We start from the raw sequence: 22,615 nt of genomic DNA, 5'->3' as shown, positions 1-22,615 counted from the left end.
CGATCTGGATTACATCTTACCTTCAAAAAAGAACCAATATCATCTATGCCCCCCCCACCTCCAAACCCTACCTCACAAAAGCAGGGGTCCCCCAAGGATCAATCATCTCACCTTTGCTTTTCAACATCTACATGATATCATTACCAGAACTGATCATTGATTTTCATATCACATGCTACAACTATGCAGATGACATACGAATACTACTTAAATTAGAATGCCCCAAAGACATTGAAAACTCACTAATCTTCAGTTGCCTCAGAGCCGTTGATGACTTGGAGCCATCCCAAACTAAATGCCTCCATAACAGAAATACTCATATATGGTGACTGGAACAGTTATGACTCACTGTGCGCCTGGCCTGACGATCTCCAACCACCTTCTCAATTATCCAAGGAAGTTAAAAACCTTGGAATCACCATGGGCTCCAAGTTAACAATGGATGCCCAAGTGGACAAATTAGCATAAACAAGCTTCATCACCTTGTAGACTCTACGACTCATCTTCCCCCACCTAGGATTCCACACAAGGTGCAAGCTACTATCTTGCTTGTACTATCCAAACTGGATTATGCCAATGGCCTCTAAAATGGATCTTCTCTATCTATTATGAAAAAACTAAAACGTATTCAGAACTCCGCAGCCAGACTGCTATTACATGTAAAGCCACAAGCCCACATTTCCCCTGCCTTGAGAGCACTACACTGGTTACCCGTTGCCAGAAGATGCTCCTTCAAGCTGCTTTGTATCACCCACAAAGCTAGACATGGAACAGGACTGCTCTTTATCAGAAACAAAATAACAAAATACATTCAACAAAGAAACCTCCGCTCAAGATTGGCACCCTGCCTTAGAACACCACCATACAAGAAAAAGACTATAGGTGGTACATACTTCTCTGTTCAAGCAGCCAAACTATGGAATTCATTACCCCCAACTATAAGAGCCACAGATAACTACATTGTCTTCAGAAAACTACTCGAGTTGGCTCATTCCTTCATAACCACCATATACAAACAGCTATGGACTGCATATGCCTATGTTGATAAATATTATTTATCTGTTTGTGTATCCTAGTTATATATACTTCTTTAGAAAATATGTATCGCTACTGTGTCATAACAGTAAACTACATACATACTCTTTAAACTTGTTTAACTAATGTATATTTACTCATGGTTTAAATATGTATATGAATGTACATATGTGTGCATATGTGTATTTGTGTGTGTGTGTGTGTATATATATATATATATATATATATATATATAAATATGTGTGTTTTATTCTATGCTTAACATGTTCATATGTCATTGCATAACTCCTAGATATGTTGTTATATTAGATAATTATGAATCCCTGCTCTCATTTTATATCACACTTTGTCTACCCATCACCATATTTCATGTCTCTATCAATCTATCCTCCATTCCCACTCTGACCCATCCCAAATCCATTCTACTACTTTCATCTCCTAAATAACCCTGCCTAAGCGTTTCCCTCCTCTTCCACATCTAACTCACCCAAAACCTCACTTTACTACCATGATATCCCAAACAGCCTGCTACTATGATCTCCCTAACCCTTTACACACTCTTCTCTCCTCCATCCCCCCTTTACTCATCCCAAGCCTAAATCCGATTACCATAAACTCCCAATTAAAACTTCTGGATTCTTCTCTGCTCAGGGGTAGTAAGCGCTATATAAATACTATTACATTACATTACATCTGGGCCCACGTTCAGAGAACCCTATGGATTTGTGCACAAATTTTCTGCACAGAGTGGTATGGGTCCTCCACATGTAAAAGATGTACAAAGAGATAACATCTTCAAAGTCTGGAGCCTAGCGGAGGCCTCATGTCTACACATCCCTGTGGATCCAGGCTGCGAGCGGCTCCAAGGCCACTGCAAAGAGTAGTAGTGACAGCAGGCATCCTTGTCTGTTGCCCCTGGACAGTTCAAACCTACAGGACCTTGCCCCATTGGCGCAGACACTCGTCACTAGTTCTGTATACAACAGCTGCACCCAGAAGCTATAGCACTCACCAAACCCCATTTCATTAAGCAGCCCCAGCATGTATGGTCATTCTAATGAGTCAAGGGCCTTTTCAGCATTAAGGACCAGAAGGGCCCCCGCTCTTCAAGACCAGCACAGCATGCCAAGCAACCCATCAGGCATCATAGACTGTGTTGCATAACCCTGTAGGGTATAAACCCAGAATGGTCCGGGGCGACCAGTGGGAGTCCACCTGTGAGAGCCATTATTTTTGTCAAAACCTTTGTCTTGACGTTGATTAGGTAGATTGTCCTATAGGAGGCACAGCCATCTACTGGCTTACCCACCTTGCCAATTAGGGCAATCATTGCCTCTCGAAGGTTGCGGCAGAGGCAGGAGGGCTGGGAGGTCATCAATGAAGGCCCCCAGCTTCCACCCATCAGCCCTGGTTCTCTCCCTGTAGGCATCTCCAGGAAATCGGCAAAGGCCTGTTCAATTTTTTCGGAGGCCATCCTCCAGTTCCCCACTTCTTGAATGTACTCCCTGTACCCACTTATATCCCTCCTCTTTCTCAGCCAGCCAGGCCAGTAGTTTCCCTGCTTTGTTGCCTACCTTGTAGTCTGCCCTGCGTAGCCGAAAACTGGCCCTGCTGTAGGGTTGACAGCAGGTGGCATCCTCACCTTCTGCATGCCTCTCTCCCCTCCCACCCAGTGTTTAGTCATGACAGATTCATCACTACTGGGTTGGTGCATTTGGGTGGGGGAGTTGCACTTAGGTGAGTTGGTGATCAGAGGTTTCTGGTTAAGTGCCAGCTCCATATCTGTCTTCTGGACATTTGAGCAAACAGTCTGGCCCTAAAAAGCTTCCTGCTAACAAGAGGCTGGGTCAGATCCTTAAAGACCACACAGCTGCCTTGTGGTACTACAACAAGTAGGGTGGAGTTGTGTCATGGATCTTTTGTGGTGAGGTGCTACGCCTCTGGAGATGGCTGAAGAAGCAGAACATCTTTCTGGTTGCTGAACCGCCTTAGAGGGGTCTGTAAATGCCAGACTGGACAAACTGATAAGGTGTCATCTGGTTGACCACAAGTGCCGTGTTTTTCCTGAGGTGGCTGAGAGTGTCCTCATGCTGTGGGGCACTCCCAAGCTAGATCTGTTCGCCAGTGACCACTCACAGAGCCAACATTTTTGTGCTGGAGTTTCTTCCAGTCCACTAGTGACTAGACTAGATTCCCGTCTGGAATGGAAGGGCATTTCCTGCACTATATATTGGCTTGGATTCTGAAGAGGATAAGAGGTGACCAGGCTAAAGTCCTTATTGCCTGGGACTGAACCAAAAGAGTGAGATACCTAGAGCAGTAACCCAACAATTATCTTTTGAATATCCTGCCACTTCAGGAGGACCTCCTGTCTCAGCAACATGGCAGAGTTCTGCATCCTAGTCGCTACAACTTAGACCTCCAGGCATGAAGATTAAGCGGAAGCAGGTTAGAATGTTACCAAAGGTAAGTAACTTGATGCAATTTTGAAATTCGTAAAACTACACTTATAATTAAATATTTACATAGCGAACTGAAAGGACGATCATAATGTAACATTGTTTCAAACTGCTTAAATATTCCTTCCTGAGTGTCTTATTTGTCACTGAATCCATGTTAGCAGTGTTTTAACACAATATAGGATGCTGGCTATTTATGTAGTGTACCAATATAGGGCTGCACTGTGCAAATACTCCAGGTGACCCTTATTGGTTTATAGGGGCTTACTTTCGTAATCCCAAGTACTCTGTGGTAGTGTGGTCGGCAGTTTGGGCTTATCAGAGGGGAATGTTGGGCATTTATTGAACACAGTCAATAAATGAGACACACACCATGATAGATCCAAGACCAATTTAGAAAAAATAGCACACATTTTTTATATAGTTTGACACCAAGATCAATGTTATAAGGTAAGTACTTTGAGCATTATTGAATTTTCAGATTTTCAGGCAAAGAAGCAAACGCAGCACTGTCAGATTTGAGGCATAAGCCTTGAACGCAGTAATGTTATCTTATGGGTGAAGTATTCACTGCTTAGGTACATTTACAGAACTGTTCTTCTGAACTTAAGTTGATTAGGGGCCAATGTCTGGGGCAGCACCAGCAGATCAAGTCAACCTGCCTTTCGGAGTCTGGGTGCAGCGGTGCTGTATGCGGGGTTAGCCTTGAATGCTACATGCTAGACTTGAAGGGAAGAGTACCTGTAGGAAAAAGGCTGCAAGTAGGGTCTGGGGGACCAGTCTGGCAGAACCCTGGGGGCGGGGGAGATGATGGCGGAGGGAGGTGGTGGGCAGAGGGGTGTTTGTTTTGGTTGCAGAGGGGATAGGCAGGCTCGGCTCTTGAGGATATCAGGGCAACAAAGGCACCATCGATTTACTTGAGCCCAGGCTGGAGAGCTCATGTGCAGAGGTATTCTATCCAAAGGGGCTGGTGAGTTAGTTTCTCACGGTTCCTAGTGTACCAGCAGGAGAGGGAAAAGAAACCCAGCAGGATCCCTCTGTGTTGGAGCTGGCTCTCCTCAAAGTCCCTCAGCTTGCAGGTAAGGTTTGGGTGCAGTGGTGTTCCGACTGAACAAAAATAAGCCTTGGTGCTTTTAGCTGACGGGGGTACCCTGGGTATTGGTGTAGAGGCTCCGGGCAAGCTCAGCATCTTGAAGATATGGGTGGGGGTGGACGGGCCTGACCTCCTAGACACCAAATATCCTCTTTCTGAAGAGTTGCTCCCTCTGTGGACCTGATGGCCAACAGAACGGGGCATTGGGCAGTTGTACTTGGTGCATGCTGGTGCAGAGAAGTGGCTCCTCCACTCCAAGGGAGATGTTGCTGGGTTGGTTAAGTGCTGCGCAGGCCTCCAAGCGTTTGGGGAGGCGGTTCCTTTATTGCATTAGTCAGTCTTTGTGATTGTCGGGACAGCAGCAGTCAGGCAGGGTTTTGTGCCCAGTTCAGTGCTGGTCCTCAATTCTCGTGTCTTTGGCTCTTCTTTGTCCTTCTTCTTTCAGACAGACAAATCTGAGTTCCTGGTGTCAGGGGGCCTCCTAAAAACTAAATTTAGGGGCATTTAAGGGAGTGAGGGGTAGTGGCCAATGGGCTACTCACCTCCTGGGCTATTACACCCCCTATATGACCACTTCCTGTGGGGAGTGGCCATAACTCTGTCCCAGAGTTCCTAATTCCACCAAAAACAAGATGGTGGAACCCCTCCTCCGAGAAGCACATCAGGTAGCCCACCTTAGGGTTGTAACTAGCCTACTGCATAGCTAACTTCCCTACTGTCCTGGTGCTAAATGGGCCTCAGGGCAGGGGGTGGCATTCTTCATGTCTGGAGGAAGCTGGGGTCACATATCAAAGGCAGTATAGAGGCTTTGAAGCCTCTGGCCTTGGTATGCAGATTCACTAGCCATCCTACTGGAGGAGGTGATAACACCTTCTCCAGAGCAGGCATTGTTTCCTGACCTCAGAGAACGCAGGCTCTCACCTACATGGGTCAGAAACCCATCTGTGGTGGCAGGCTGGTCGATACCAGTCAGCCTAAACACTAAGAGACTAGTAGGTTTTCAGGGGGCACCGCTAAGGTGCCCTCTGAGTGCATCTCACAATAAATCCAATACTGGCATCAGTATGAATTTATTAAGATAAGGTTTTTGATACCAAACACCATAGGTTTTAGTGAAGCCATTATGTAGCTGGGTAACTTGTAATGACCAGTGCCCAGCACATACCTTAAGATGACTTCCCTGTTCACTTAAAATATTTAGTAATGGAATTAGATATCACAGGGGCATATCGACTCATGCATATATGTCCTAGCATAAAATATAATGCACCCTGCCTTAGGTCTCCAAGGCCTGCTGTAGGGGTGACTTACTTATATGCAGTGACTTTGGTATGGCACACAGTGCAATGTTCTGTTTTCACACATGGTTTTCACTCTGTTCCCCAGCCTGCAGTGGCAGCCTGCTTGCCAATTGTATGGGGGTCCCTTAGGGTGGCGTAATGCATGCTACAGCCCTTAAGGATCATTTTTAGTACACATGCTCTAGGTACCAGGGGTACCATTTACGAGGGATTTACAGGGTGCTAGGATGTGCGCCAACTGTAACACAATTAGGCCATTTTAGATTGTTTTGGGGGAAAGAGCACTGGCACTTGGGCCTGGTTTGCAGGAACACAGTGCACCTTCAGTAGAAAAGCAGTCACTATTAGGGCAAAAAGTGGGGGTGACCACGTCAAAAGTAGCACTTTTCTACACACAACAAGGAGGGCCACTTCATTAGTAGATCCACCAGGAAGGTCTTTACTGTAGATGTGCACCTTTAGTGCTTATGGCAAGATCTGCCAAGGAAATAAGCGTTGTCTATCTTCGTGTTGCATGCGCAGTCACATGTTCAATGTGTGTCCCGTGGACAGTAGAAACATAAAGAAAATACTCTAGTTTGAGTTTAACATGTGATATTGCTATCCTTTTGCAAGGTCCAATCAAGTGCAAAGCACTTATTTAAAACATTTGTTAATTTTTTTAAGACATGCAGCTTAGTTATTCCTCAACTGCAGTTTATATAAATACATTTTATTTAGTGTAAAAAAAGGTCCATTCCGAGATGGCTGTAATGTTTGCACGCACATTTGCGACTGCTGTCCATCTTCAATGGGATTAACCATAAAAGCCCTTCATTGGTGCCTACACTGCATATGCTGTTGTATGCAGCCATCTTTGAAAAGTCAGATTTGAAAGTCACATTTGAAGATTGCTATCAATGGTGTGGTGGGTGGCAAGAAATAAAGAAAATGGGTGAGAGACACAGTGAGGAATTAGCCCGTCCAATGCACTGCACAGCAATGTCGGCGTCAGCAGTAGATGGATACATTATCTAGTAAAAATATTTATACTAAAATGTCCCTTGGTGGAACAAACACAACAATAAGGAGGAACACCATTAAAGTTGAAGCTGAGAAGTGAGATAGAGAGCAAAGCCATCCAATTATTAGCAAGAGGCTGACCTAAAGCCAATTATAAATGTATGTAATATGTAGGAAACACTAGGCTTTGGTAGCTGACTCACTGAAACAGTGTGTAGCCATGGCCCATGAGGATGCGCATTCAGAGGAAATGAACATTTAAATGTCATATAGAGTTTCATTTTTAGGTCGTTACATGGATAATTGCACGGTTGCCAATCAGTTTAACTGCGAGTGAGCATCTTTTTATTTTTGGGTCTTTCCTTCGTGCTCATGGCAGCCATGGCACTTTCAATCTGCTCGCTTGTGTCAACTGTTTCACTTTTAATTTTCGATGTAAGTGGCAAGAAAAGTCAAGTTAGGAATATAGAAAGCTAAACGCTCTAACTCGAGCAAACGTGAGACCCATTGCATTGCAAATGCTTGTCTTGTATATAGTAAAGCTGTTACTGACACTGGATTTTCCTTTTTTGTTTTGTTTTAAACAGAATTTGTTTGCTCTGGCTGCTGATGAAGAACCTGAAGTCCGTAAAAATGTATGCCGAGCACTTGTGATGTTACTTGATGTACGGATGGATCGCCTACTTCCTCACATGCACAATATCGTTGAGGTAACGTTTTACTCATTGGACATCCAGAAATGTTTACTGGAACTCAGGTTCCCCCACTGAATCATTATTGGAATCTATCGACCTCTCACTGATTCATTACTGGAAGATGGGGATCCTGGACCAAGCATTTTCTATTATTTCAAACTCAAAACAATTCAGAAAATATACAGCAATAAGCAATCATTAAACAATATTTCATTTTTTAGCATACATAACAAAAACCACATTTTTAATTTTAATGGAAAAGGTTGGAGCGCTTCTAAATTTTGATTGAGGTCACTCATCTCTGTTTGATACATTTATGTCCACAAGTCAATCTGAAATACTAACTTAATTGTTAGCCTACAATTTCAAATTCCTTCACATTAACAGAAAGTTTAAACATTTTCAATTTTGCTTTTTAATTTATGTACTTTTTATTAATCTGTTAATATTTCATTTTCTAAGCAGTTACAAACCCCATGAGTAGTCTTAGATGACCCCCAGGGGCCCCCGGACTACAGATTTAGAACCACTGCCCTACAGAGGTCATCTCTCTGCATACCTTTGCAATGTCTCTAACACCGCTATACTGGTATGCAGCCATGTATGTTCACCTCAGGGACATAGTCGAATAGCAGTTGTGGGCATGGGAGGATACATTCACTTAAATAGTTATTACCAAAGTTATAAAAAATTACGAGACTAGCAAAAAACGGGCTCTGGCAAAGCCAAGAAGTCTTGCCTTTACAGGGTGATTGATGAGGTATTGGCTTTGTCAATGTTTGCATTGGCAGACAGAAAAACAAGCCATAGAGAAATGTAAAAAGTATGTTCCACATGACAGCTGTTGAAGAATACCGCTCACCCAAAGGATTGTAAAACAGCTGTGCACCAGGGTAGGGGAAAACAAGAATATGGACGAAAGATTTAGACTCAAGAACAAAGAATTGAGCTGCATAAGGACGCTACTCAAATAAAAGCAAAGGACTGCCCCAAAGCCCACTGTATGTACTGTATTTTCTGCAGTAGATCTTTGACCTACTGACTGATAGTAGTCTCTAGGCAAGACCTAAAAATGATCTGTGCCTTGTGAGTCCATCCAAAATTATGCTGACGGGCCAGTATATTGCCAAATTAGGAGTCAGAAAGTTGTAAAAATATTTCTATGAACACATTTTCCTCTTTTAGCTAGATATCCCTAGAGAAATATTTAGGTTCTGTGGCACATTAAAGGTTTTTTGCTTTTAAACATGTATATATTAAATGATTTTGCAGCAAATTACATATAACACTGCATACGTAGTGGATTCATTTAAGGTATAGGTGCAGCAATTTGATGTTAACAGTATTAAGACCAATATCATTACCTTGAAATACCAGAGTTTTTCAATTAGTGAGTTAAACAGGTAACTGTTAACAAATGTGACCAGTCAGAGAGTCTGTCTATTGTTGGCACGTGTGTGGGTTGGGGTGTGAGAGAGATCCGGGAGGATGGAGTCTGCCAGTATCTATAATTGCATTTCTGTTGTGGGGAGAATTCGGTAGCATGCAGTATGTATCCCTTTCTGTGTGTCGAAGCCCAACCAGTCATGTTTATTTGTATCCTCTTAGGCCCTTGGTGGCAGGGGTGTTTGCACCGCTTGTGGGGAGAGTCATAGCATTGGTGGGCATAGATAATTCTGGCACGGTGTTGTCCATTTGTCTTCACATGAATTCTCACCCATTATGCCTCTACCTACATCCAGATCTGTTCATCAGCACAGTCCCGACTCCCACCACTCATCCACGCAGCAGTCCGGGTCTGGGTTGATTTTCCGGTCGGCGCTCTGGGTCACCACTGTATTTGTTTTCTGCGAGTGCCCAGCTAATGCGGTTGCTGGAGCCCCCTCCCTTTAGCTCATCCAGCATAGTGCTCCATATTTCTAGATCTCACACTGTGTTCTCGTCAGTGTGGACCAGTTTTTTTTTTTTTTTTGAGTCTCCTCTCCTCAGCCATCCCCCACTCACGTAGGTTTGCCATCCACTTTTCCAATGTGGGAGGGCGAGGTTGGGTCCAATGTAACGCCACGCTGCATTTAGATAGCACCAGACCCATTAGGGAAAACTTATACTGCATTTTGGTCCCTTTTTTAGGTGTCGAAAGTACACTTAGTAGGCAGTGTTTGAGTTCTCAATCTGAATCCCAGTAGTCTTGTGCAGCATGCTCGGCGTCTCGACCCAGTAGTTCCATAGCTTTGCACAATCCCTATGCCGTATGGAGGAATTTTGCCGGTTTGAAAACATAACGAGGGCACACAGACAAGCAAATTGCATCTTTTTTTGTAGCCTCTGGGCGGTGAGGTAGGTATGGTGTAAGTAGGGAAACTGTGTAAGTTTAAACAGAGCATTGCTTGCCACTTCTCGTACATGCGCAAATGGCCATTGCCACTCAGAGTTTGTGAGGGGGAGTGGTAGGTCCTTTGACCACCTGTTTCGAATTGCCTTCATATCCACTCTGCGATCCGATTTCTGAGCTTTGTATATGCGAGATATCATTCTTCTAGTGGTGCCAGGGTCCAACAGAAGCCACAGCGTATCAGACTCCTGGCTCCTCAGAGAAAGTGGGCCATATCTTGCATACTGTGCAGTAGAACTTTGCGTATTGTGGGAATTGGCCGGGAGGTAGCTGATAGCACTCCCAGGCCTCCTCTGCAGTGAGGAATAGCTCATTTAGGTACAAGTTTCCAGATGCAGAGCAGCCCCGAGCAAACCATCTGGATAAGTCCGTCACTGTCTGTATCTGTCGAAAATCCAACAGCCACTTCAGTGTTAGCAGCTTAGTGTAGGAGGCTGTGCGGAGCACTAGTGTGACTCCAGGCTCCCACACCTCGGCAACTTGCCATACTACAAGCTGGATTTCAACCAGCATTCTACTCCCCCTCATCAGGTATCCCGGAAGATCTGCTGTGCCATCCCATCCTGCCAGGAGAGTGTTTCCTCCCATCGGGCCCACTGCACACATGGTGCAGTGTTCTGTGATTCCTGCAAAGTAGAACATCTGCAGGTCTGGAACACCCAAGCCCCTTAGTTCCCTGTCTAGTTTTAGCACACCTAACTTCAATCTGCTCCAGCTGCCAGCCCATATTAGGGATATCAAGAAGAGGCTATTAACCTTGATAAATGTGGCCTTTGGAATGTGGCACATGGAATATTGTAAAACATAGGGACAACAGGAGAGCAGGACCATTCTACTCAGTGCTGCCATCCCCATAGTGGAGAGCAGAAGACGGTCCAAAATTGGATGGAGGTCTCAAGGCGAGTGATCACTGCTCCCATATTTAACTCTTAATTATCAGGGTCTGTGTGGGACACCACCAAGCCCAAATAGCGGAAATGGCTGCGCTCGGAGTCAAGCCGCGTCTGGGGCAAGGCTTTGGTGGTCGACCTCGCAAGACTTGCCAAAGGAAAGAGAACAGATTTCCGATGGTTAACACGTAAGCCGGACACATACTCAAAGGCAGTTATGATTTCCGGCAATGCGGGCACAAAGTGCTCCTGATGGCTAATGAAGACTAGCACGTCATCCGTGTATAGGGAGGTGACATGAGTATAGCCCTCATAACTAAACCCCATTGGGCCATGTTGCGTCTGTCGCTGCTCGAGAGGCTCCACAGCTAGAGCAAAAAGACGTGTCTGGTTCCTCTCCCTATAAAAAGGCTTTCAGAAACCACTTCGCCATTGCGGACACATGCTGTCAGGCGGGCATAAAGTAGACGGTGTTGTAGGCGTTTTTAATGTAGTGACCACTGCCGCTGTGCTTCCTTGCCCACTGTCGAGTGGAGTACGTGGAAGAGTCGTTGCAGGTTCACGTGTGTCCCTCTGCCTGGCATGAAGTAACACTAGGCTTTGTGTACAAAATGGGTCATAAAGTGTCCCAGATGCATCGCTAGGACCTTAGTCAGTATTTTGGCATCCACTCCGAGCATAGATCTGGGTCTGTATGAGCTGAGATCCTCTGGGTCTAGGCCTGGTTTTGAAAGCATAACAATCTGGGATTCTCGCATGAACTGCAGCTGGAGACCTATGTGCCTTGATTCCTGGTAGGTCTCCAGTATGAGAGGTAGCAAGAGGTCTGTGAATGCCTGATATTATTCTACTGGCAGACTGTCTGGGCTGGGGGCCCTACAGCGTGCCATAACTCCAATTGTCTCCTGGATTTCCTCCAGATGGAGTTTCCCCGAGACCTTTGCTCTCCGCCTCCGTGAGGTGTGGGAGTTCTAAGTCCATCAGGAAGTCCCAAAGCATTGCCTGAGATAAGCGGGGGTCCCCAGCATCAACACCTGCTAAATGATAATGTACTAGTGCATGTATTCTGGCCTGGGTGGTCGCATTTGAGTTGTTGGGGCGCCTCAACTATAGGATAAGGAGGGGGTGGATGCTCCAGTGGCAACAGCCATGCCAAAAGCCTCCCAGTCCGGTCTTTCCCACATGTCTCTGACTCAGCACTGTGCCTGTAGCAGAGATTTATGTTGCTCTTCTGGCTCTGGGCTTGAGCGTTGAAGGTTTGGCAGGACTCCCTCCGCCTTCAGCAAGACCTTATTCAACTGCCGTCACATGCTGTCAATTTTTGAGGCCTTCCCAATGGATTCCCGCCTTTAATGTGTCCCGTTCCAACACTGTCTCTCCCATGGACAAACAGTTTCTGTTGAAGAACCCAGGTGTCATGTCAGAGATCCTCCCGGAACACCACGTGTTTAAGCATCTCGGGCCGTAGCTGCCTTAGTGGAACTTGTGTGCGCCCACACCCTTTCCATCAGCACTGGAGCATGATCTGAGAGGAAACAGCCCATGGCCTTGACGTTGGATACCGTTGCTGGTATCTCATCTGACACTAAGAATCTGCCCCGCAGGCAGTGGTGTAACAGATACAATCTAGCAGTATGGGGTGCATCTCTCATCACGCGTCAGTGCAATGTAGGCGGTCCATCACATCGAGGGCACCAGTCATGTGGTTTGGTGGGTGGCGCAGAGTGCCTCTGTCAAGACCGCCATCCAGCACATAATTAAAGTCCCTGGCCCACAGTAGGAGTGTACCTATGTAAGGGATCAATTCAAGCTCAAGGAAAAAGTCACCATCATCTTCTTTCGGGGCATATACATTCAACAAGCACACCTCCACCCTTTCTAGGAGCCCATGCACTAGGTTGTAACTTCCATTGACGGCAGCCTGAAATCTCGGAATGGGACTTGTGGAGCTACCCAAATAATGACCCCTTGGGCATGTGTTGAGTATGTGGCTGAAAACAGTTGGCCTCTCTATTTTCTTTGTAATTTGTGCACTTCACATGACAAATGTCTCCTGGAGCAATGCTACATGAACTCCATGTCTGCAGAGGTAAGTCCGTACCCTGTAGTGTTTCACATATGAATTCATCCCCCGAATATTCCATGTTATAAATTTAAATGTAGTCCCCATTCCAAGACTTACTTCCCCTCACTCCCATTAACTACCCCGACCCCCACGTCCAGAAGTGTCTCCTCTGCCATATCTAAAGTGTAACTACAAATGTAAACACCCACCTCCATCACCCCCACCCACCAGTTAAACACAGAGGAGGTAACATGCTCATCCCAAATCGTTATACGCTACTATACCTCCCACTTCGCAATTTACAGTAAACAAAAACTTTATATCGCTAACCAGTATAAAGGAGAAGATCTAGTGTAGTACTAGCAGTCTCTGAAAAACGTCAGCTCTTTCTCACAAAGCAGTGACACAGTTTGCATTTGTGCACACAGTATGAATATATTTAGCTCTTAGGGGGTCATATGCTTGCCCCTTTGTATGTATCAGGGCATACTGCAGTAGTCCCCACCACCAGCCGTTTTCTCACTCCAATCAACTATGCGCAACTAGATGCCAGTGCCAAGCACACCAACTCTAGCAATATCGCACGTTTGTTTCCCTGCCACTCGCATCGGTCAACCTCATCCTCTAAGGGGGGGAGTTAGGAAGACATGCGGCCCGTCCAGTAACTTGCATCCTCCTCTTGTCCATTTTTGACGGCACATTACCAACTTTGTGAGGAAGTCCCAACTGGTACAACATTTTTTTAGTGTGTCAGGTGTAGTCCCATGCTGCGTGGTCTGTGTCGTGTATCCCCCCGGCTGTCTGTTGCTGGAGACTCTTAGACCCCATTGAAAGACGATTGCCCATCAGCAAGGCTGACCTTGCGGTCACCTGAGTTGGAGGCTATTACTTCCTCCGCCAGTGCTCTCGCCTTCTCTCCTTCGAAACTCTGTTGCTCAAGGTCCATGCTGTGCTTCCATATTTCTCCGACCGTGAGTGTTCAAATGCTAGGGTACGATGTCAGTGGACCACTACACGTTGGTAGGAGCTGGAGGCCTGGCCCCCTCGTCAGCTCTTCCCCCATGACAGTTTGGGATTTGTGTTTCCCTGGAGATTGGTCTAGACGACTGGCGCAGAGACTGGACCATCCTCATGCACCCCACGCCAGTCCCAGACCACTTCTGGGGAAGAAAAGAAGTGAGTGTGGTCAACATGAAAGACTTTCAGCTTGGCTGGGTAGAGCAGCATATACTGAAGGTGGTGATGGCAGTCTTCAGAGAGGTTACCTCCTCCTGTAGCGAGTTTACATGTTGCTCCGTAGCTCAAGACCTTTTCTGCTATTGTGTGGAGATCTACCCTTAGTAATTCAACATCCACGGAAACAGAGTCAGTCTTAGCTTGCACGGTTGCACTGGACGATTCTATGGCTGCCAGAATGTGTGCTCTGGAGTGGATCATGGGGCCTGTCCAGGTTCGCTGATGTATATATGCGAGGAGGCTCTCCTTTTCCCAAGCTCTCCATGGGCTGTGCATTGGTCAATTTTTGTCTTCTGTACTCCTCTTTGAGCTCCATCATTCCCCATGCCATGGTGCACCCGGTTGAGGTGGTGGAGGCCGGCCAGACAAAGGAAAACCGTATAGCTAAGCCTCTTCTTTTTCACAGCTGTGAGGACACCTGTCTTGGGCTGTCAGTGGTGCCATTCCTCTGCCACGATGGGCAGTGAGCGAAGATTTCCGAGTCACAGGGACATTGCAGGGCAGTTGTGCAGCAGAAGAGCCCCATCCGAGTCTACATGAAACATCACCACTGTATTTTCAGGATGGTTGGTCAGCCAATGCTGGAAAGCGGCTGAATCGGATGGACATTAGTTTCCTTTTCATGTACGCCAGAAAAGTCAGACTAAGATGCAATGCTGGCTTCAGATTTTCATAATACTTGAGCACCATCCATACATAAGAGCGTCTACTGAAAGCAGTTTTGTCCACCACAAATGATTGTTGTCTTACAGCTTTGGTTATTATCTTCCTGAATGAATCGTAAGGTCATTGCATGTTCCATAACTCCTTTGTATGTGTTTTATGTAGGGAATACTGATTTATATGTCGACTGGTGGGTCTCTTCTAGCCCGACCATACTGCACTGCTTAATTGGGAGAAGTCTTTATTTTATGCCATTTTATGTATACATTCCGAAATTCTCATTATTAATTCTAAAAGACCTGCGCAGACGATGCATTTTGGGGGAGTTGAAACGCCTTCTTGTAGGCCTGCTATTTACTCAGTAGTTCAGCACCTTTTCCATGTAGGGCAATACTTGCATATTTTTGATGCCATTAGTGTTAACAGTGGCTTATAAGAGGGACCATCCAATTTCTGTACTAATGTGCGAAATGCCATAACCATAGCATTCTGTTTTTTAAACTAGTATCACCTCTCCTCCTGAAAGTTAAATCTATTATCGTGCGTATGCCCTAATATTTGTAGTGTTTTACCTCCTCCAGTTCTACTCCATAGACCAGATTTTCAGTGGGCCAGGCTTGCGCCCGATTATCATTGTTTTAGTTTTTGTCGCATTAATTTCCAATTTATTAGTTACAACATATTTCCTTAGCTCATTGAGCAACCGTTTCTGGCCCACTTTTGTTAAGCATTGAGATCACATCATCTGCATCGGAGAGTTGAGTCAACAATAGGGTACCCAGGCGCGGGGGATGTGAATCGACTTTATCAAGTTGTTTTAAATTAGCCATGAATAAATTAAACAGATGTGGAACTAACACACACCCCTGTTCTAGACCCTGGTTTGGTATTCTAGAGCCATCACCTACTTTGACACAGACCCATCTGTCTCTATAGAATTGCTCTATTCCTGGAAGTACTCTTTCTGGAATATTCCACCTTCATAGCTTTCTCCAAAGGATGACAGTCAAATGTCGCTTTTTGATCCACAAAACAAAGATTTAACTTTAGATGTTTTCACTTGCATTTGTCCGCTGTTAGGGATATAGCTAGGATATTTGTTTGTTCCAAGACTTTTTCGAAATCTGCTCTGGTTAAGTGGAATAAGGTGGGTCTCATCTGACCACTCTATAAGATCTTCTTTGAGCAGTGATGCATAATATGTTGCTTCAGTGTCTATTAATGCAATTAACCTATAATTTGCTGGATTTCTACGATCTCCTCCTTTATATATTGGGTTAATGATGGAGCTACTTCAGCTCCATGGTATACAGCTGATCAACTCCATCTCTCTAAACAAGATCAACAGCGGGCGCGCCCAATATTCTGGATCCAATTTAAAGATGGCCTAGAGGATTCTGTTAGAGCCTGGAGCTCCATCTCTTCTGCCTCTCATTATAATTAGTTTAACCCTGTCTTGCGAGAAGGAGGATGTTCGCTAATGCAGGCTTGAATTGGTTTAATTTTCTCCAAGGTCTACCTTTTACTTGTGACTACTCAAGCCCCAGTCTTGCTTTATATTTGCTAAGACCCCTCTTACAGGATTTGTAGCAGACATGGGACAGCCCTCGAATGAGACTGCAGAGTAATCAGCCTAAATTGCTCCTTGAACATTTGAGTTCTTCAATGATTTCCCTGGCCTATTCAAGCCATTCATGATCTCCCAAAAAGATGTTTTGATGGTATAAATTACTTTTGTCCAGAATGCTTCTTTCCTTGCATTCCTGTCCTCCTATAGCTGTTTTTCTTTTTAATCTTTCCTCAGTTTCCCTACTTTGTCCCACGTAGCAGAATGGGTATCTGTAGTTTTTAACTCTGCAACAGCCAGTTTTAGCTCTTTTTACAAAAGTCGACACTCTAATGAAAATGTTATTTCACTGTTGCTGGCTGCTTGGTTTCTAATTGTGTTCAAGCTACAGTCGGCTCTGAGTTGTGCATAGAAATTCGTCCATGCAGCTATTGGATTATTACCCATAGTTACTTTTCCCCAGTAACTCTTTTGCTGCATCATGCAGGTTAGGTAAAGAAGCTGTTGACCATCTCAAGCGTTAAGATTTGTTGATGTTAAAAACCCTGAGTCCTGTGGTGCTATTGTATCCTTCAAGGTACTTAGCCTGTGTGTTATCCGTTGTTGACAGTGATCAATAGCTGTTATAAATTTGATTGAGTAGCTCACTACATGAGGGAACAAAGTGAGGGATATAATTGTGTAATCCAATATTGATCATAAATGTGGCCCATAATACGTATAATTTGGAGGAGTATCCTCCCACGCTCTGTCATTGATGACTCTCATGTTCAGACACTCCAGAGCTTTAACTCGGGAATGCACTTGACAGTCAGTTAGCTTTGACAGGCGTTTGTACTGAGACTTCACGTTCCAAATGTTGTTTCCTGATCAGTTTTCATCCTCATCTGGGGTGTAAATTAAATGGGCATTAAAAGCTCCTGTTAATATGACAACCCAGGTAGAATGGGCAAGTCTTAGATCAGTTAGTGTTGAAGTTATCGACTCGTTCAGAGTTTTTTTTTTCCTTCGAGTTCAGATGCACATACGAATTCAGCACCAGTGGAGAGTTTGAACTGTTTCTCCGCTATTGGCGCAGCTTAATCACTTGCAGCCCTGGATCTGGTGATTGTAATTGACCTGATATGACGGATATGGATACGTAAACGGCTAAGCCATTTTTTGGTCTTCCAAAAGTACAGTTCTTTCCGCTCTTACAATGTGATGAACATAACCCTCCAGTGGTAATTTTTCCTTTGCCCATGTCTCCTGGAGTGCTACAATATCAAACTGCTCCCAGTTTCCAGGGGGTTTACCCTTTTGCAGCAACGGTTTGGCCCCTGCAATGTTCCACATGAGGATCTGCATATCAGGTTTGTCAACCCTTCTTCCTCCTCTGCTACCAGAATTCGGTCAGTAATTCTTTGTGTTAATTCCGGGCACGAGCCGGAGCAGCTTCCGGGCCATCCCCAGAGGGGCAATGCTGCTTGGTTTTTCCTCTTGGCAGATCCTGTCAGCACTCAGTCATTTTGTGGTCTTCGGTCGGGCAGAGCATCGAAGCGCAGGATAGCTGCAGAGGGATTTTCACTCATCGAGGTCCCACTCCGGGCCTGCTGTCCCAGCGAGGCTCTTTCTCTCGGGCTGAAGTCACCCCACTGCTGGCGGTCAGGTTACGTGGGTCCGGTCTGAGCGCCTCCGCTGTGCCGCTCCCTATTGTGTTACAGGGCCCCTTCAGGCCCTGGCTACAATTGTTGTCATTGTCTCTGTAACAGTGTTATTGGCCTCCGCTCCATCAGGAGCGCTCAAGATCAGGCTCCTGCATGAAGTGTGGCAGGTGGGGGCTTTCAGTAGGACTGTCAGTCGCAGATGTCAAGGATATTTATAGATTTATGGCGGGACGGCAGTAAAGTACACTAAAGTGCTGTTGTTGTGGCCGCATTCATGGCTGCTCTCTGGCACATTAAAGTTTTAGTGCAGCACCTTTCCCTGGCTTTTTGCACACTGGATATGTGCATGATCAAAATGTTTATCCATTTGTAAAACAAAATGCAGAGAGAGAAGTTGCTCTAAGTTGCCACAGTGTTTTGTTTCTTTCTTCATTTTGAGGTTTATCTTCTATACAAGTGCATCACATATGCATTTCAATAAATGATGCCCAATCACTTTCTATGTTTCGCAGTTTGATTTGTTGACCGTATCAAACTCTTAAGACCATGAGTTACCCTAGCAAATCCACAGATTTCCAAATCTATTATCACCAGCTCGTTTCAGGATGGGTACAGTTCTCCGTCGTAGGATCTTTATTGAGATTATCACCATGAATGAATACCTGTGCTCTTCTGTGGGATACTGAAACAATACAACAAGAAAATGCTTTTTTATGGAATGCATATTTGTTAGCAGATAAATATTTATTTTTGTATTTTCAAGATGGCCAACTAAATCTTACAATTGAGCTTGCAGAATCAGATTTTACAAGCATTTGTTCAAAGTAAAAAATGAAGGTAAATTGGTGACTGTGCAATTACATCACAGCTGGGAGCAAGAAAGGTCATTGTGTTTTTAGGCTCCCTATCTAATCCTGGTGATAACTAAGGGTATAACTATCAGATCAGATCGCTAGCAGTTTTTTGCTTTTTGTAGGTTGGATTCCTGGTTGGCCTTCACACTGTTTTGAGTTTATTTTAGCACTCTTCTTTGCAATAAGATAAATGTTTGTATGCGGTATTTCTATAGCTTGAATCTAGTCAAAAGGCAGCAGAGTAATTTAGAGGGTAAAACATGTGATTAAGGACACTGAGTGATAGGTTTGGGACTGTTAGTCCTTTATGATTTTGTATTATTTAATGAGGGACACCTTCAACTCTCTCCTAAATTTGAGTGCCATTAGGGCAATCCTGATTGTTAGCTGGGTGGTGTTCCGGATAGTGGTGCATAAATGATAAAGGCCTGCTGCCTTACATTTTCCTTTTTAAAAAAAAAAAAAAATTTTTTTTTTTTTTTACACTTTTTAGTCTGCAGTCTGGTGGTATCCAGGCTGCGAGAGTGCTGAGAATCATTAGAGATGGTGACCTTGTCTGTAACATTTTGAGGGTGCTAGTCGTAATGACTATAAATCATGCATCTGGTTTTGAAAATGGTTCAGGCTTTCAAGTGGAGTTTAATCAGGATAGGGAGGATGTGATAATATTTTTTCAGGCCCTGGATGAGAAATGCTGCAGTGTGTAGGATGTCCTTAAGGAGTGTCAGCGTACAGTCAGGAAGACAGTGGAGCAGAGAATTACCACCATCCGCATGCAAGTGTTGAAGTTGACAGGACACAGGACCCCCGGGGACTCCACAGGTGATGGGGATCTTTTGGAACCTGGAGATGTCAATGTGAACATTTATGTTGATTAGAAAGGTAGGAATAGCACCAGTAAAGGACATTACCGGTGAATCTTAATCTGGATTCTAGGATGCATATGAAGGGGTGGGATGGTCAACTGCCTAAGGTAGCTAAGAGGTCCAGCACCATCAGGAGGTAGGGGTCACAATCTGTGTTCAGGAGGGCATTTCAGTGTAGCAGTATGATCTAAAGCCGCACTGCTAGTCGTGCAGGGAAATGGTTAGCATTCATGTGATTTTGAAGCTGAGGACTTTTTTTTTCAATTATTTTGTTGTTGAACAGTAGGTGAGTGATAGGGTGAGGTCATCACGGTCTAGTGCAGGCTTCTTAGAAAGTGGAAGGATCTGTACTGTCATGAGAGAGTGAATGAAGACCGCATTGAAGGGCATTAGCCTTATGATGGCTAAGCCTGACATTGCTACGTACTGGTAGATTAACGATCCCCTAGAATGGAGTAGTGGCATGGACACTTGTGCTTTGACAGAGAAAAGCATTTGAGGCACGGCGGTGCCCATAAAAACATCTTAGAATATGGGATGCACGAATCAAACAAAATTACTGTGGTGTTTAATAATAAAGAAAGATATGTACCTCATTTACAATTGCAAGGAGAATGAGATGTGCAGCTGGGATTATCCGATCGTTTGATTTATCAGGGACTCAGGATAGTAACCTATGCTGTCTATTCTACTTCAGTATGCAAAGTATTATTTTCTGCCTTAATTTGTCTAATTCCCGTGATACACCTGTATTGTTGATTGGCTATGTTATAAAATCAATCAAAATGTATTATAAAAAGATTTCAACACATAAGTGACTTTGAGGGAGTTAAGTGTGTTGGCAAGATCTGCAAGAGCTAGGGCGTTTGAGGATGATCATTGTTGGGTTCTGTGGGAAGGAGAATGAAGCAGACTTGGTGGTGTTATTTGTTATTCTGTATTTTTTTCACTGACGCTAAGGGGAGTGAGGAATAGGTGTGCTTTGATTGTCCAGGAAAGCATTGTACTTTGTTGTGGATTCATTGATGGTGTTGGTACCGTACTTTACTTTGGTTAATTCTACGTGTTCTGCAGACACACTTTGGAATAACAATGTCATAGAGAGTTCTAGGTTTCTTCCATTTTCTTTCTTGACTGACAGTGAATTGTTTTTCAGCAAGGTCTTTAGAGTTTCAGGGTGATAACAGTTTTTCTTGTATTTGTGTGTTTTCATTGGAGCATAGAAGTTCATAAAGCTTTCCAAAACAGTGTTGAAGTTTTTTAAAGAAAAATGTTGCAGTCGAACATGAAATTATTGGGATGAATCAGGAGTTGAAGAATTAGGTTGTCTTTGAAGAAGTTATTGAAGGATTTAAAGGTTTGGTCTCCTCTTACAAACTGAACTTGTTTCCTTGGTAGACTGCTAAGCAGGAAGATTAGGTTTGCGAAGAGGTAAGTCGCCTCCAGTGGTATGGGTTGTTTGTAATGGATTGTTGGTGATGTTGAGAAAAAACGGTTGGGGATGTGGCCTTTGGAGCCTCTTGGTGGTTTGACATGCTGTACCTCGGTGAGTGTGTCATTTAAGTATGGGAAGAGTCTTTTTTTTTTTTTTTTTCTTTGAACTTGTGGTGTTTGGGAGGTGGAAGCCAGATAGAATCGGAATCTCCTTGGCGTTGAATGTTACTTGTTTGACTTGAGTGCAGGACCAAGAGAAAGTGTGAATGTCATTGAGGCCATATCATGTACACAGTCTATGCAATGGCTGCTGTAGCCTGTGGAAATGAGGACACCTAAGGTGTGTGATAATGTGAGGGCAAACCATATTTCTATAATGAAAAGGGCATCAAGATTGTGATAGGTAATGAGATCTATGAGGTCTTGTACCTGGAGCACTGTAGAACAGGTGTTAATGAGCATGAGGTGGCTTGTGTGTTCTCTAATTTGAGGATGTGGAGTAGCTAGTGGGATGTAGGTGAGTTTGGGTCCATGTATTCTGCAAACAATAGGAGTGTGTCGGTTGTCTTGGCATGAGTGTGGTTGGTGAGATTGGCAGTATGGTGTGCTGGGTGAAACACCCAATTATAGCTTTCCTTGTCAGTTCCACTGGAATGGGTTGTGGCCCAAGACCCTTCCTGGGCCTAATCAACCCAAACAGGCAATGCCATTGTTTGTGTCTGCTGTAAACGGGGATTTCCCTGAAAAGTTGATTGTAATAGGGAAAATTTCACTTCCTGTGGTGTTTGATGGGAACTGTAGTAATATCACTTCCATTGCAGATGGATGATGGAAAGTGAAGTTCTTGACAAAATCATTGTCTTCTCTTCCTGTGCTTACTAGACCACCGCATGGTTTCTGAAATATTACGTTTTAAATATCCAAGGACCTTGGGAGATTGTGAGGGTATTTGCCTTTCAAATAAGTAAAATGTTCTTGTTTGATTTTCTGCCTGTATTTCCTACTCATTGGTAAATCCAGGGTAATCTGAACCCGCCAGCTCTGTGATTTGGAACCTCTATTAACCCCCTTTCTTCAGTTATCTCCCCTTCCCCTTACAGATGCAAAAAAATACTGAGGATCCTTGGTAGCACAATTTTTGCCACTCAGTCTTCAATGAGGGCAGCAATCAATTCAGAGGAAGCAATTTTTTTTTAGCTTTTGGTAGGTTTTCTTCTTGCACCATTGACCTCTCACTCATTCAGTATACCCTTCAGATGCAAGGAAAATTACGTCCCCTAATTCATGTGGGAGGGTGGCGAGTTCTCATACTGACAGTTTTATTAACAAATTTACTTTGTTAGCGTTGTTGTCCTTCCCACTGTGGATGAAACTGGAAAACCTGACGGAAGACTTCTCACCATCTACTCCCATCCCA

General features: G+C 44.4%; 1 protein-coding gene across 2 annotated transcripts in view; it reads left to right on the top strand.

The window, feature by feature from the left end:
- Positions 1-22,615, top strand: part of TNPO1 (transportin 1) — a 1,170,250-nt gene that overhangs the window by 428,243 nt on the left and 719,392 nt on the right. For both annotated transcript variants that reach the window (XM_069224095.1, XM_069224102.1), the window contains exon 7: positions 7,478-7,600. In XM_069224095.1, coding sequence (XP_069080196.1) covers positions 7,478-7,600 — 123 coding nt within the window. The remainder of the gene's footprint in view (positions 1-7,477; positions 7,601-22,615) is intronic.

The sequence above is a fragment of the Pleurodeles waltl genome, chromosome 1_1 (assembly GCF_031143425.1).
Source record: "Pleurodeles waltl isolate 20211129_DDA chromosome 1_1, aPleWal1.hap1.20221129, whole genome shotgun sequence".
Classification (NCBI taxonomy): domain Eukaryota; kingdom Metazoa; phylum Chordata; class Amphibia; order Caudata; family Salamandridae; genus Pleurodeles; species Pleurodeles waltl.
This window is presented reverse-complemented; position numbering and strand designations above follow the sequence as displayed.